The sequence below is a fragment of the Muntiacus reevesi genome, chromosome 3 (assembly GCF_963930625.1).
Source record: "Muntiacus reevesi chromosome 3, mMunRee1.1, whole genome shotgun sequence".
Lineage (NCBI taxonomy): Eukaryota > Metazoa > Chordata > Mammalia > Artiodactyla > Cervidae > Muntiacus > Muntiacus reevesi.
The window spans coordinates 267,977,431-267,992,856 of NC_089251.1; the positions used below are offsets into that span (position 1 = coordinate 267,977,431).

The 15,426-nt window shown below is 42.3% G+C and overlaps 1 protein-coding gene across 1 annotated transcript in view; it reads right to left on the reverse strand.

Moving 5' to 3' along the window:
- NIPA1 (NIPA magnesium transporter 1) overlaps window positions 1–14,308 on the reverse strand; it is a 49,285-nt gene extending 34,977 nt beyond the window's left edge. Inside the window, exon 1 of the mRNA XM_065932014.1 lies at window positions 14,143–14,308. Within this exon, the coding sequence (XP_065788086.1) occupies window positions 14,143–14,305 (163 nt within the window). The 5' untranslated portion in view covers window positions 14,306–14,308. The remainder of the gene's footprint in view (window positions 1–14,142) is intronic.
- Window positions 14,309–15,426: the final 1,118 nt, after the last annotated feature.

The following is a 15,426-nucleotide window of genomic DNA, read 5'->3' on the forward strand; positions in this document are numbered from 1 at the left end:
ATCCATCCAGTGGGGTTGGAGGCTCACTTCCTTCACTCAGTCACTACTTTTAGGGTGGAAACTCTACCTTAGGCATGGCAGGCCCTGATCATCCTGTCCCAAGCATGAAGATAAATGTAGGGTGAAGATCCTACATCTGGAGAGGCAAGAAGAGAAGATCAGAGGCTACTACCCCCACCCACTAACTGTTCTCAACAAGTAAATCTGCCTGAATTTAACAGGATAAGGTTGTAAAGCAATTTATGCATTGCAGCATTGTCAAAAACAGTACAGCAACTAGTCAGCAATTAGTAGATCTGGGTGTAGTACCCAATGAGGCAGAAAACAAAGAAATCAGGGTAAGAGATGGTCAAAGATTGCCCGTTGCCAGGTGGATGACCACTGTCATCCCAGGGTAAAGGTGCACATATTCAAGGCTATCCCCTCTGAGGAGTGACATCAGAGACTTCACATTGCGGGGGAATGATAAATGGATAAATATACTTTATCAGAGTACTCTAAGTCACTAAACAAATAAACAACAGTTTGGGGGGGTAGAAGAATATGCATCTACAGTTGCTACCACATATTACTTAAAATGTCTCGGTATCAACAAAACTATCATGAGGTAACAACAACAAAATCCATTTCAAAAATAGGGAAGAGATTGGAATAGATGTTTCTCCAGAGAAGAACACAAATAGCCAGTAAGCACATGTAGAGCTGCTCAAAATCACTCATCATTAGGGAAACGCAAATTGTAACAATGATGAGATACTACCTACACCCATTAGAAAGGCTACTATCAAAACAAACAAAAATCCAGAAAACAGCAAGTGTCGGTAAAGATGCAGAGAAACTGAAACCCTTGTTGATTGCTGGTAAGAATGGAAAATGGTACACTTGCTGTGGAAAACAGAATGGAACTTCCTCAAAAAGTTAAATATAGATTTAGCATATGGATCCAGCAATTCCCCTTCTGGGTATATATCCATAAAAACTGAAAGCACAGATTTGAACAAGTATGTGCACATTTATGTTCTTAGTAGCATTATTCACAATAGCCAAAAAGCCATTAGAATCCACATGTCTATCAATGGATGAATAGATAAGTTGATAAACAAAATATAATGTATATATTCCCTTTTGTTATGCCTGAAACAGCAAGCAGTACAAAATGCACTGTATCAGTGCTTTAGTAGTATTTGTCTTTCTTGCACTAAGTATAAAACTTCTGGAAAAGAACTACTGAAGAGATGATATAACCAGGTAATAATAAAAAAATAATCTCTAACTGAAAAAAATTACAAGATGCACCAAACAAACAAGAAAACATGCACTATATTACAAATATCATTTAAAGGGGGGAATGCAAGCATCAAAACTGCCTGTGAGAGTGTTCAGATTTTAGACATAACAAAAACTTCAAACCAGTTATTAAAAATATGTTCAAATAACTAAAGGAAATCATGCTTAGAGAAGTAAAGAAAGATATGATGACAACTCATCATCAAATAGAGTATCAATAGACAGAGATTATTAAAAAAAAAAAAAAGAAAGAAAAGCCAACTGTAAATTCTGGGGTTGAAAAGTAAAATGACTAGAATGAAAAAATCAATAGCAGATTTGAACTTCCTGGCAGAAGAAAGAATCAGTGAACTTGAAGACATATTGATAAAGATTATACATTCTGGAAAACATTGACAGAGAACAAGAACTAAAGAGAGAGAGGTACAAAGAAAAATTAACAGTACCTCAGAGAAATGTGGGACATCATTAACAATATCAATAGATATAATGTGATTATCAGAGGAAAAGAAAGTGTCAGAAAAAATATTCAAGGAAAAATAGCTGAAACTTACCAAATGTGATTTTTAAAAAAATCTACACATCCAGGAAGCTCAAAAAACTCCAATAAGACAAACACAAAGATATCCACACCCAATCACATGATGGTAAAACGCTCAAAGACAAAATTGTGAAAGAAGCAAGAGAAAAACAACTGACAACAAAGTCCAGTAAGATTAACAACTGATTTCTCAGCAAAATAGTGGAGGCCAGAAAGCAGTGGAGTAATACAGTCAAAGTTCTTAAAGGAGAAACTGTCAAGCAACAATCTTACATCCAGCTAAACTATCTCTCAAATATGAAGGCAAAGCAAAGACATTCCCAGATAAGTAAAACTGAAGAGAACTGAGAACAGACATAGCTTACAATAAACATTAAATGAAGTTCTTCAGGTGAAAGCAAGTAAATTCAGATGGTATTTTGAATACATACACATACACACACACACACTCCAGTAATGACAGAGGTAATTGTGTCATTATAAAAGTCAGTGGAAATGAAAATATATTGTCCTTTCTCATCTTAGCTGATTTGAAAAGGTACTGAATGTATGTTATTGTATTGTTGGATCAATAACACACAGCATTATATAGTATACATTATATATATACACACATATAGATAACATATAGTAATAAATTTGATAAGGACAGCACAAAGGATATGTGAGTGCGCAAAGTTTTACCGAGTAAGAACATGATAATTGATGGTAACTTGATCGTTACTTGATCCACAGGAACAAATGAAGACAATAAGAAATGGTAAATAAGAAAGTAACACAACAAGGACTTCTCTGTAGACCAGTGGCTAAGACTCCACACTCCCCATGCAGAAGGCCTGGGGTTGGCCCCTGGTCTGGGGGCTTCCCTGGTGGCTCAGACGGTAAAGAATCCACCTGCAATGCAGGAGACCTTGGTTTGATCCCCAGGTTGGGAAGATCCCCTGGAGAAGGAACTGGGCAACCCACTCTGGTATTCTTGCCTGGAAAATCCCATGAATGGAGGAGCCTGGCAGGCTACAGTCCATGGGGCTGAAAACAGTCAGACACAACTGAGCCACTTCACTTTGTTTCAGGGAACTATCTCACATGCTACAATTAAGAGTCTGCATGCCACAGCTAAAATCCAGCCTGCCACAAAGAAGACTGAAGATCCCAGGTGCTGCAACTAAGACCCAGCAGAGCCAAATAATTTCTTTAAAAAGAAACATAAAAAACACTATAAATCTGTATTTGACTTCCTTTGTTTTCTAAGCCTCTTTGGGATATAAAATAATATAAAGCATAAATTATCTTTATAATAAGCTACAACAATATATCCTTGGGTTTGTAACATACAAATTGTAACATGTATAACAATAATAAAGAAAGAAATTACATGTATATGTATGGCTGAGTCCCTTTGCTGCTCACCTGAAACTACCAGGATATTGTTAATTGGCTATACCTCAATACAAAATGTTTCTGGTGTTAAAAAAAATTACAAAAAAAAAAAGAAAGAAAGAAAGAAAGAAGCAATGCAGCTGTGTAGGAGTAATGTTTCTATATCTACCTGGATTTAAATTAGTATAAGTCTGAAATAGACTCCATTAGCTAAGATATAATGGCAAGTCCTAGAGCAAATAACTAAAAAATATGGTGAAAAACCATTAAAGGAATTAAAATGTTATACTAGAGAAATTCACATAACGCAAATAAAGCCATAAAGGAGCAGAGAAACAGAAAATCTATGAGATGTATAGAAAAAGAGTAAATGGCATAAATCCAACTGTAATAATTAAAACAGTAAATGCCAACTGATTTATAGTATTGTTCAAGTCTTCTACTTCTTTGCTGATCTTCAGCCTTGGTTTTCTATCCATTTTGAATGTAGGACACTAATATCTCCAACCACTATTTTTTTTTAATTTTTATTGGTTTGGTTGTACCAGGTCTTAGTTGTGGTGCACAGGCTTAGCTGCCCCATGGCATGTGGGATCCCAGTTCCCCAACCAGGGATCAAACCAGCATCCCCTCCACTGGAAGGCAGATTCTTCACCGCTGGACCACCTGGGAAGTCCAATCCAACCACTGCTTTTAACTGTCTATCTCTCTCTTTATTCTGTCAGTTTTGCTTCATGTATTTGGGGTGTTGTTGCTAGGTCCACATATATTTAGAATTGTTATATCTTCCTGAAGACTGAACCATTTCCTCATTATAAAAGGTCCTTCTTTGTCTCTAGTAACAATTTTTGTCTTAAAGTTTATTCTGTTTAATATAAGCATGGCCACTCCTGCTCTTTTGTGTGTAAATAAATATTCTTGCTTATTATTTAAAATAGCTCTGAACATACTTTCATTCTAGATCTTGAAGACTGTTTTACAGCAAGTGAACACACTAATTTACTCAACAGCTTTCCAACATTCTATATATGATATTCAAAAGATTTCAGGCACTTAGAAATCAAGGAATCAGTCACAATCTTCTCTGTTGGGGGTCTATGCTGAGGGCAGCTGCTAGAATGTGGGCAACCCTCCTGCAGTTCAAGGATGCCAGTACAAGGGGACCAACTGAGACTCTCCTCTTTCACTGCTTTCACTACCATACAACACAAACATAACAGCATAACATACAGCGTATGCTTTTGATGGTTTACAATGGATTCTCACTAAAATGGAGAAGAACCTGGGATACTAGGAACTGAGAAATAACAAGACTTTGGTCTCCCTTTAATCAAAGGGTACAAGTCAGCTGCAAGTGTTTAGGGTCCTCCCACTCATACTCCCCAAGAGGAGCTTGAATTTGCTGAAATCCAAAGGTACTGCAATCACCTGCATCTTTTAAGTCAATATTAGGTAAAATTTTTCTGCTTTAATAGGCATTAAGTTACACTCCTAACTACGTATCAAAGTGGTACTTCTCCACATGGTCCCCAAGGACCCCAGTTCAGCAGTACCCCCAGTGCTCATGGAAGAAAACCCACTGCTCTTCCTGCCCATCCACCTGTGCAGTAGCTGCCCCAGGTTCCATCCTCAGGCAGCCAGAAACTCTTAGGAGCCTGCCTTCCATGTGAGGCCTTGGCCCTGCCATAGACATTACTTTCTTATGTCCTAAAATGACAATTTCTTCATAGTTTCACCTTCATCACTGTCCCTAAACATCCTAGTTACTCAGCTGACACCCTCAGGGGGCCCTTGTTCAGGCTTATGTTCATGCTCATCCTCTTCCAGGCTGATGTTCGGGACTCTTCAAGTTCTCTGGCCTCAGCAAGAACAAGTAGCTCAGAACTGTAGAACGCTGATGATTTTCTGTTTGTTTATTTGACTGCACTCATGCCTCCTCCCCTCCACTCCTAGGTACGGGTTCCAAAAGTAGAAATATCTAAAGTCTAGAATTTTTTCCTCCCTCATACTGGAAACCCTGGATGCTGAGAGTTCAATGGTTGTTTATAACAGCTGAACCATAAGACAAAGAACTATTTTGCAAGCACAAAAGAAACTTGTCAGGATGATAATACCAATTGGCAGTGATGTTGTCTAATGATAGTCTATTGTCTATTGATATTGACATGATAATATCAATTGGCAGGGATGATGGACTACTGGTTTTTAAAACCTTCCATTTAGTTATAAACATGTATCAGAAATGTCCTTAAAATATTACTTTCTAGCACAAAAATAGAGACAGTCATCTAGTTTATGTACCTCCTGATCATTCCACAGGAAAATTGCTTCCATTCACGTGTGCTCCTGACAGGAAGAACAGAAGTTGCTGCTAACAGCAAAGCAGGAGTGGATCACTAAGTCCTCTACTAGTTAATTAATGCCTTAACTTAAAAGATGCTACAAAGTTTTTACAGAGTTCTTTTAAAAAGAGAACTATCAAGAAAATTTCTTTCTTGACACCAACCAGCTAAATGAGAGCATTAACTACATTCAATTTGGGTACTTAGCATTCACCAATGTATGAATGGAGTTAGTACCTGAAGTTCTTTCGAATGTTTGTTATTAGATACCTAGAATTTACTTTCCTAAAGAAAGAGCTAGGCAATCTTGAAAAAGAAAAAAAAAATTGTATGACTTATACTATCTGATTTTAAGATTATAAAACAACATAATCAAGACAGACTGGCATAAGTAGAGGCATAAACAATAAAAAGCTGAAGCTCTAATACTTTGGCCACCTGATGCAAACAGCCAACTCAGGGGAAATGAGACCCTGATGCCAGGAAAGATTGAAGGCAGGGGGAGAAGGCAACAACAGAGGACAAGATGGTTGGATGGCATCACCGACTCAATGGACATGAGTTTGAGAAAAGCCCGGGAATGATGAAGGACAGGGAAAGCTGGCGTGCTGCAGTCCATGGGGTCACAAAGAGTTGGATACACCTGAGCAACATACAATTAAAACTGGAGAGAGAAATGCCAATCCACTCCAGTATTCTTGCCTGGAAAATCCCATGGACAGAGGAGCCTGGCAGGCTGCAGTCCATGGGGGCTAAAAGAGTTGGACACAACTGAGGGACTGAGCATACAATAAAACCAGAATACAATTCAGAAATACACTCACACATGTACACTCAGATCATGGACTAAAGCAGCACTATAATTCAATCAACAAATGATGCAGAACCAAATGTCTACCAGTAGAGAAAATACTGAACCTTGACTCATACCTTCAGCTCAGTTCAGTTCAGTCGCTCAATCATGTCTGACTCTTTGCAACCCCATGGACTGCAGCACGCCAGGCTTCCCTGTCCATCACCAACTCCCGGAGCTTACTCAAACTCATATCCATTGAGTTGATGATGCCATCCAATGATCTCATCCTCTGTTGTCCCCTTCTCCTCTGCCTTCAATCTTTCCCAGCATCAGGGTCTTTTCAAATGAGTCAGTTCTTCGCATCAGGTAGCCAAAGTATTGAAGTTTCAGCTTCAGCATCAGTCCCTGCAATGAATATTCAGGACTGATTTCCTTTAGGATGGACTGGTTGGATCTCCTTGCAGTCCAAGGGGCTGTCAAGAATCTTCTCCAACACCACAGTTCAAAAGCATCAATTCTTAGGTGCTCAGCTTTCTTTATAATCCAACTCTCTTACATCCATACATGACTACTGGAAAAACCATAGCTTTGACTAGACAGACCTTTGTTGGCAAAGTAATGTATCTGCTCTTTAATATGCAGTCTAGGTTGGTCATAACTTTTCTTTCAAGGAGCAAGTGTCTTTTAATTTCAAGGCTTCAGTCACATCTGCAGTGATTTTGGAGCCCCCCAAAAATAGTCTCTCACTGTTTGCATTGTTTCCCCATCTATTTGCCATGAAGTGATGGGACCGGATGCCATGATCTTAGTTTTCTGAATGTTGAGTTTTAAGCCAACTTTTTCACTTTCCTCTTTCACTTTCATCAAGAGGCTCTTTAGTTCTTCACTTTCTGCCATAAGTGTGGCATACCTTGACACATATGTTAGTCATATACAAAAATTAATTCAAGATGGCTTGCAAAAAAGATCTTAATGACCCAGATAACTGTGATGGTGTGCTCACTCACCTAGAGCCAGACATCCTGGAGTGTGAAGTCAAGTGGGTCTTAGGAAACATCACTACAAACAAAGCTAGTGGAGGTGATAGAATTCCAGCTGAGCTGTTTTAAACCCTAAAAGAGTGGAACAACAGACTGGTTCAAAATTGGGAAAGGAGTACATCAAAGCTGTATATTGTCACCCTGCTTATTTAACTTACATGCAGAGTACAGTATGTGAAATGCTGGGCTGGATGAAGCACAAGCTGGAATCAAGATTGCCAAGAGAAATATCAATAACCTCAGATATGCAGATGTCACTACCCTTATGGAAGGAAGTGAAGAGAAACTGAAGAGCCTCTTGAGGAAGGTGAAAGAGTGAAAAATCAAGTTTAAAACTCAACATTCAAAAAGCTAAGATCATGGCACCCGGTCCCATCACTTCGTGGCAGATAGATGGGAAAACAATGGAAACAGTGACAGACTTTATTTTCTTGGGCTCCAAAATCTTGCTCCTTGGAAAAAAATCTATGACAAACCTAGAGAGCATATTAAAAAGCAGGAACTTTGTCAACAAAGTTCTGTCTAGTCAAAGCTATGGTTTTTCCAGTAGTCATGTATGGATATGAGAGTTGGACCATCAAGAGGGCTGAGCTCCAAAGAATTGGTGCTTTGAACCGTGGTGTAGGAGAAGACTCTTGAAAGTCCCTTGGACTACAAGGAGATCAAACCAGTTAATCCTAAAGGAAATCACTCCTGCATATACATTGGAAGGACTGACGTTGAAGCTGAAGCTCCAATACTTTGGCCACCTGATGTGAAGAGCGAGCTCACTGTAAAAGACCCTGATGCTGGGAAAGATTGAAGGCAGGAGGAGAAGGGGACGACAGAGGACAAGATGCTTGGACGGCATCACCGACTCACGGGACCTGAGTTTGAGCAAACTCTGGGAGATGGTGAAGGACAGGGAAGTTTGGCATGTTGCAGTCCATGGGGTCACAAAGAGTTGGACACTGCTGAGAGACTGCACAGCAATATTCATGCAACCACTGAATATTTTTCACAGGATCTTTAACAGCACGGGATGAGCACAACCACGGGACATAAACTGGTACACAGTTCTCAAGGGGGAGTCTGACAGGTGGTGTTTATTCCATCTGTCTCTATACCCTGTATATTATATATATAAGCACACAGGATTTATTCATTAAAATTCAGTGTTGAAATATGAGTATTGAATGTGACTACGAAGAAGTACACCTAATTTTAACAGTAGTTACCTCAAAGTGAAGAGATGAATACTTTTTATTTTCCTATTCATTATGTACTTCCCAGATTTTAAAAAATGACCACATTTCTATAACCAGGAAGAAGATGCTCTTTTAAAAATATGACAATGCCCAGAGTTCTCTGGAATGATATTACTGTTTAGCAGAGCTCTGATTGGGCATGAACAAGCAAAGTAAACCCTCTGCCTGCCCACCCTTCCTGGCTGATGCAGGCAATATCTAAAAGACTCAGTTTACAGTCACAGATTTGGAAACATTAGGGAATGGCACAGATACATAGGGAATATGGGGTTAGGCAGTGTGGGATTGAGCATATTCTTCTTGAAAAGTGGTCTTTTCTAGTTGCTCATCTTTAAAATTTTTTTTAAAAGGACTATTTACTCATTGAGGACTTAAAGTACTGGAAATATAGTACTTATTTATAATAAACCAGTATCATAGTATGAGCTTTTCCCAAATAAATTATGAAACTCATTAGAAAAGTCTTACTTGTAGGTGAATTTATATATTAATTTACATATTTATAAATTTATGAATTTATATATTAATATCTCCCCATTCACTTTTCCTACAGGCAGCATGAGAGAAAGACCACCTTCAAAGTCAGCCTGCGCTGGGTACCATGGTACCACCAGTCCTGTATCGACTGCATGCCTCAACTTCTCTCCTACATCACACCTCCTGGGATCCAGGTCCCTATACTGTCCCCTCACACTCTGAACCTGGGCTGGCTCTGAGTATACCACTAGAATGTGGCATTAGTAGTATTGTAAGACTTCCAAAACAGGTCACAAAGATCGTTCAGCCATCACTTTAGTCTTTGGAAGATTTGGTCTAGACGAAGCTATCCAGCACATAAGGGGTATGACTTCCCTGAACCGACCACTATGGTGTGAGAAAGCCCAAGTTGGTCATGTGTGAAGAGACTACAATAGTGCCAGAGGTAGGGAGGAAGGGGGAGAGAGAAAAAGAGAGGGGGCTCAGGACTCTCCCTCGCTGCTTCAGCTGTCCCGAACAAGTGAGTGAAGAAATCATCTCAGATGGCTCCAGCCCCAGCCACCGTCTGACTGCAACCCGCTGGAAGACCCCAAGGAAGCAGGGCCCATCTAAGTCCAGACAGATGCATGAGGCTGGGACATCATGAGTCTTGTGTAAGTAGCAGCCTTCTTTACCTTCTCTTCTCCTGGAAATACTATCAAGTAAACCAGATATGCACAGGCTATGGAGCCACCTGATGCTCTTAACAACTGCACCCTGTTCCTTATCAGTGATCTCCCCTTGGAGCTGGACAGGGATCAGGGTTACAGGTTTTCAGATCTGGCAGTAACTCTGGTTTCTGTTGCTTAGTAGAGGCCACAGGTAAATGAGGTCAGCTCTGAGTAGTTTGAAGAAAGCTCACAAATAAAATACAAGGTTCAGTTTTACCCTCTTGACTACATGGATATCATGGCCAGTTAGATGGCATATTGAGTGCCCACCATACGCTTCCCCGTTGACAGGACGTGTCCCCTGCCTTGAACAGCCACAATCCAGGGGGCACACAGACAAGTGAACAAGCCATTGTACCACAGGTTTCAGGGGCAGAAAAGGGTTGGGGATAGGCACAAAGAAGACATACAGCAGAAGGAGCCAATTCCATCTGTCAGGGCATGGAGGAGTCACAGAGGCTGAGAAACTAACCGCAGGCCCAGAGGATGGCAGGGGTGGAGACAACATGTGCCCACCTCACCTCCGGGTGTGGGGGCACATGCACCTAGGTGTGTGCCTGGGAGTGACAAGAGAGGCAAGGAGAAGTGTACTTTTGACAGCCAGAGAGCACGTGCCCTGCAAATCAGTACAGGAGGCTTGAGACTAGCAGGCGGGATGCTAGGATTCCAGTTTTCACTCTCATGAGACAACTCACTCACCTTCTGAGCACCTAACAGTGTAACTACACATCTAGGCTGTACTCTTCTCAGGAAAAGAGACTATGGAATCTGAAAAGCATTTTTTATTGTGGAAAAATACATATAAAAGTCACCATTTTAACCATTTTTAAGTGTACAGTTCCATGGCGTTAAGTACATTCACTCTGTTGTACAATCACCACCATCCATCTCCAGAACTATCCCATCTTGCAAAGCAGAAACCCTGTGCCCATTATACATTAATTTTCCACCTCTCCTTCTTACAGCCCCTGTGACACCATTCTACTTTCTGTCTCTATAATTTGACTACTCTAGGTATCTCATATAGGTAGAATCACATAAGGTTTGTCCTTCTGTAACTGATTTATTTCACTTAGCATAATGTCTCAAGGCTCATCTAAAATGCAGCATGTGTCAGGATTTCCTTCCTTTTTAAGACTAAATAATATTCCTTTTAAATGTATATACCACAATTCGTTTATCCATTTATCCATCAATGGATATTTTGGTTGTTTCCACACTTTCTCTATTGTGAATAATGCTCCTATGAACAAGGGTGTGCAGATATCTATCCAAGTCCCTGCTTTTATTTCTTCTGGATATATATACTCAGAAATGGAACTGCTGGCTTCTATGGTAATTCTACATTTAATTTTTTGAAGAACTTCCATGTTGATTTGCATAGCAGGTACACCATTTTACATTCCCACCAACAGTACACAAGGGTTCCAATTTCTCAACATCCTCAGCAATGCTTATTACCTCCTACTTCTTTTTAAAACAACAGCCATCATAATAGGCATTAGGAGGTATCTCCTGGTTTTGATGAAAGGGAATTTTTTAAAAGTTCATGATTCTTCCAGGCCTAGGACATTCTAATAAAATTACTCATCTATGCAGTTCTCCAAAGCCTCCAGCAAATCCATACATACGACTTTCCTGAGGCTGTCTCTACAATGTCTGTCTGAGGGTAGGACATCATCCCCCTAGCTAAGAGGCTCCATCCTAGCCTATCTACCAGCACAGGAATCCTAATATTGCAACTGGCTTTCAACAAACATCTACTCGATGATTACCTTGCTTCTCTTTTATAAGCTCTGCTTCAAGTGGGTTCTAACACTAAACATATTATCAATGTCCTGTAGCCCCAGGTGCTCCCGGACCACTTCCCATCTACAGAGTCCTTCAAAGCCAGCCCAGAAGTGAGGCCGTTCACCTTAAGCCTGTGCTGCGGGTGGTGCTCCTAGCCTATTCATTTTCATTCCACGCGTGGTAATCTATTCAAGGTCCTTTCAAGAGTGAGTGAAAGCTAGTAACAGAGGAAGCTGTACCCCAACCCCTCCACCCAATAGAAGGGCTGTGACCAGACTGGTGGCTCTCCTGAAGCTGAGACTCAAAAGAAATACTGGTGTGTGGCAATGCAATAAAGTTGAAACTTTCAGTGAGACAGCTTTTTGCAGAGATAGAAACCATTCCTTAACATAAGAATGTGACTCTCCAGTTTTCAGCCACCTCCTCTGTCTTCCCATCTTCTCCATTTCAGTCATTTCATAATGGCCAACTATGCTGCTTGTCAGCAGAGGCAGAAAAAGGATCCAGGAGTCGATTTTGAAACTACGTGTCCTCAATACCTACAAGAGTGTCTGACATATAATAAGACTTTCATGAATATCTGCTGAACAAATCAAAATTAATTTATCAAAACAAAACTATATGTCCATACTCTATCATCATGAGGAACCCAGCTAGCTTGAATTAGTAATGGTGGATAGTAACTGGGGAAGAATGAAATTAGCAAATATCACAGTTTCACTCATTAATTTAAGGGCATAGTGTGCAAGCATAAATAAAAGCATCAATAATTTTTTTTCAGGTTTCTGTGGGTTTTTTTCTTATTCACTAACTCCCTTGAACACAGAAGCTCAGCTGAAACAACACATTTAGTTTTACTCAATAATCATTGTTTTCTGGTAAGTCTATATCCAGGTCTCCCTAGATTTTACCTAATGTCACATGGTCACGTGTCCTCAGGCTCCTCCTGGCTCTGACAGTCTCTCAGACTTTACAACCTTGACAGGAGGGCTGAAGATATTTCGCAGGCTATTTCTTGAATTCAGCTTTGTGTGGTGTTTTTCTCATGGTTAGACTGGGTTGTGGGTTTGGGAGATCATGTACCCATCCTTGCAAGGGCACATATGTTGTTTATTTTTTAATTACAGCAAATACTTCACCCTAAAGCCCCTCAAACTGACAGGTGCTCCCTGAAAAGTGTGCAGCTGCCAGACGGCTGTTTCCTACCTGAGGGTTTACAGTCGCAGCCGAGGGAAACTACATTAGATTTCATTTAGATCTTATGTATAGACTGCAACGTTTTCCCTTTGAAGCTGAATTCTTTAACAAATATCTATGATTTCATATTTTCTCTCGAGGTTGTAGGTCCCTTTATCTCTTTCCTCAATTCACTCATGGCTGAACATCCAGGGTACTCAAGAGAGTTTCACTTGTATTCTAGAATTTGAACTATTAAATGAGTTAACTTATTCTTAAACCCATGACCTGGTGGCTTCCTCCTTCCCAGAAAGCTCCTAACACTACTCTTATAGAACAAAATGAACAACCACAAGACCTCAGTCCTTCTGGACATTAGCAGTTAATGAACTGCTAATGACATTAACTGACATTAACTGGTTCATTAGCAGTTTTAAAGCATGCTACATCTTGCCTTCAGTAAACAGTCTTAACCTCTCTTAGCACACAGGAACACTGGCAAAGAACTCTGCCACATCTCTCACTTTCCATACTGATAAGAAGTGTCCACCCCAAGCAATATTCAGTCGGCCCATTCTTGGTTATTTTAATCTGTCTTGCGTGTTCTTCACACTGAAAATCATTTGTTGTCAAATAGGTCAAATCTAAACCAAAGATGGTTCAGTCAAGGACCTCAGGAACAGAAGCCGCAGGAAAGCACAGACCCCGAGGGCACCCTCAAGTCCCACCCTGGCCTGCCTAGCGCGCATTTTCTCTTCTGCACTGCTGCGGCCACTGCAGGCAGAGAGGTCAGCGGACCCTGCCCTCCAAGTGCACCCCTGGCCCGAGTCACAGCAAAGGCCGCTCCTCCCGGTCCGGCAGTGGGCTCCGACCATTCCAGGAATACTGCAGACAAGAAGCTGTCCCTAAGCAGCCGGCGAATGCAGGTGACAGGGACACCGGGGCGGCAACCAGAGGGCAGGTCGGCGGGCTGCACGGCTGCAAAGGGATTGGGTCTGCGAGGTAGGAAAGAGGTCTGCTAGAAAAACCGTATAAAACTGAAGACGGCCTTGGCAGCCGCTCAGAAGGGAGAAGAACAGTGGCGGCGACACCACTACCATCGCTCAGGGCGGGCGGCTGATTTCCCCGGCAGCTTTCCTAGCTGAGACGCTCCCGGCGCGCAGGGCAGCGTCTATGCCTGCGCTTCGGGTGGGCTAAGGGGTCTCCCGCCCGCGCAGTTCGCCCTACGGAGGTGCCCCGTCCGGTCTGACGACCCGAACTCTCCCCTACTTGAGGCAGCTCCTCTCCCAACACCCGGCGGCGGCTCCCTCCACACCCCCCGCCCCCACCCCGAGCAGGGCCGCTGCCCGCCCTACCTCGCCGCTTGGCGCGCACGATGCCCTTCTTCTGAAGCACGAACGTGGACCCGTTCACCAGGCTCGACACTACGGCCACGCCCAGGCCGAGCGACACGGCGGCGGGGCTCGGGCTGCGCGCCCCCTCCCCGGCCGCCGCCGCTGCAGCAGCCGCAGTCCCCATTCCGCCCGTGCCCGCCCTCTGCGCCTGCGCGCTCGCCCGCCCGGCCAGAAGGCGGGGACCGGCTCCCCGGCCCAAAGCGACTAGGGTGTGGGGCGGGGGGACCCTGGGCGGCACGGAGGCAGGGTGGAGTCTGGGCTCCTCGCGGAGGTCGGGCGGAGGGTGGATCCCGAGTTCTGGGAGGAGGGTGAGCGCCGAGAGGAAGCGAATGAGGGTTCGGAGCGCATTGCGAGAGGCGGCGGTGGTGAGGGATGGAGGGAGACGGTAGGTGGGTGGGTGTAGAGGCAGAGTTTCCAGATTTGGCAACTGAAAATACAGGACCCCCAGTTAAGTTTGCATCTCGGATAAACACATAATTTTTAGTGGTTGTCCCATGCAATATTCGGGACTGAAAAAGCGCCAACAAGACGCAGTCCTAACTGGGATCATGGACCCCCACAAAGCTGGTTCGGGATCAGTAGGGAGCCGCCCCTGGGGCCTGAAGCCAAGCCAGCTATGGAATCTCAAATGAGACCACTAAATGAAGTCATCTGCCTCCGCTCTGGAGCTGTGAGCTTGTGATTATACTGTCTGTCCCAATTTATTTTTGATAAAACATACCAAATTTCAGAAAACACGGAACAGTATTTTAAAATTACTCAAGCGCACTACCCTAGCCTAATAGTTATTATTTAAAATGTTTTCCCACCTAAAGTACAATTTAATTACAGTATACAAAATAGTCTTTTTATTTAATATACCATAATCAGTTTTAATGTTGCTGCACAATAATTGTTTTAATGTATGGTGTTGGTGGTTTAGTCGCTAAGTCATGTCGGACTCTTGCATTCCCTTGGACTGGGAACCTACCAGGCTCCTCTGTCCATGGGATTCTCCAGGCACGAATGCTGGAGTGGGTTCCGATTTCCTTCTCAGCATTAAAGTTCTCATACAGAAATACAGAAATGATAGTATCATCTCCCGTAAAGGTAATTACCATAATCTGTGTAACTGTTCTTCAGCTGTTGTTGGTTGTTAGTGTTGAGTCCTGCCCCAGGCCATAGGTACAGGGACTTGTACCAAGGCCACAGAAGCAGAGCCCAGAATCAACTTCACCCTCGAACCTGATTGAACCCCTTTGTGAC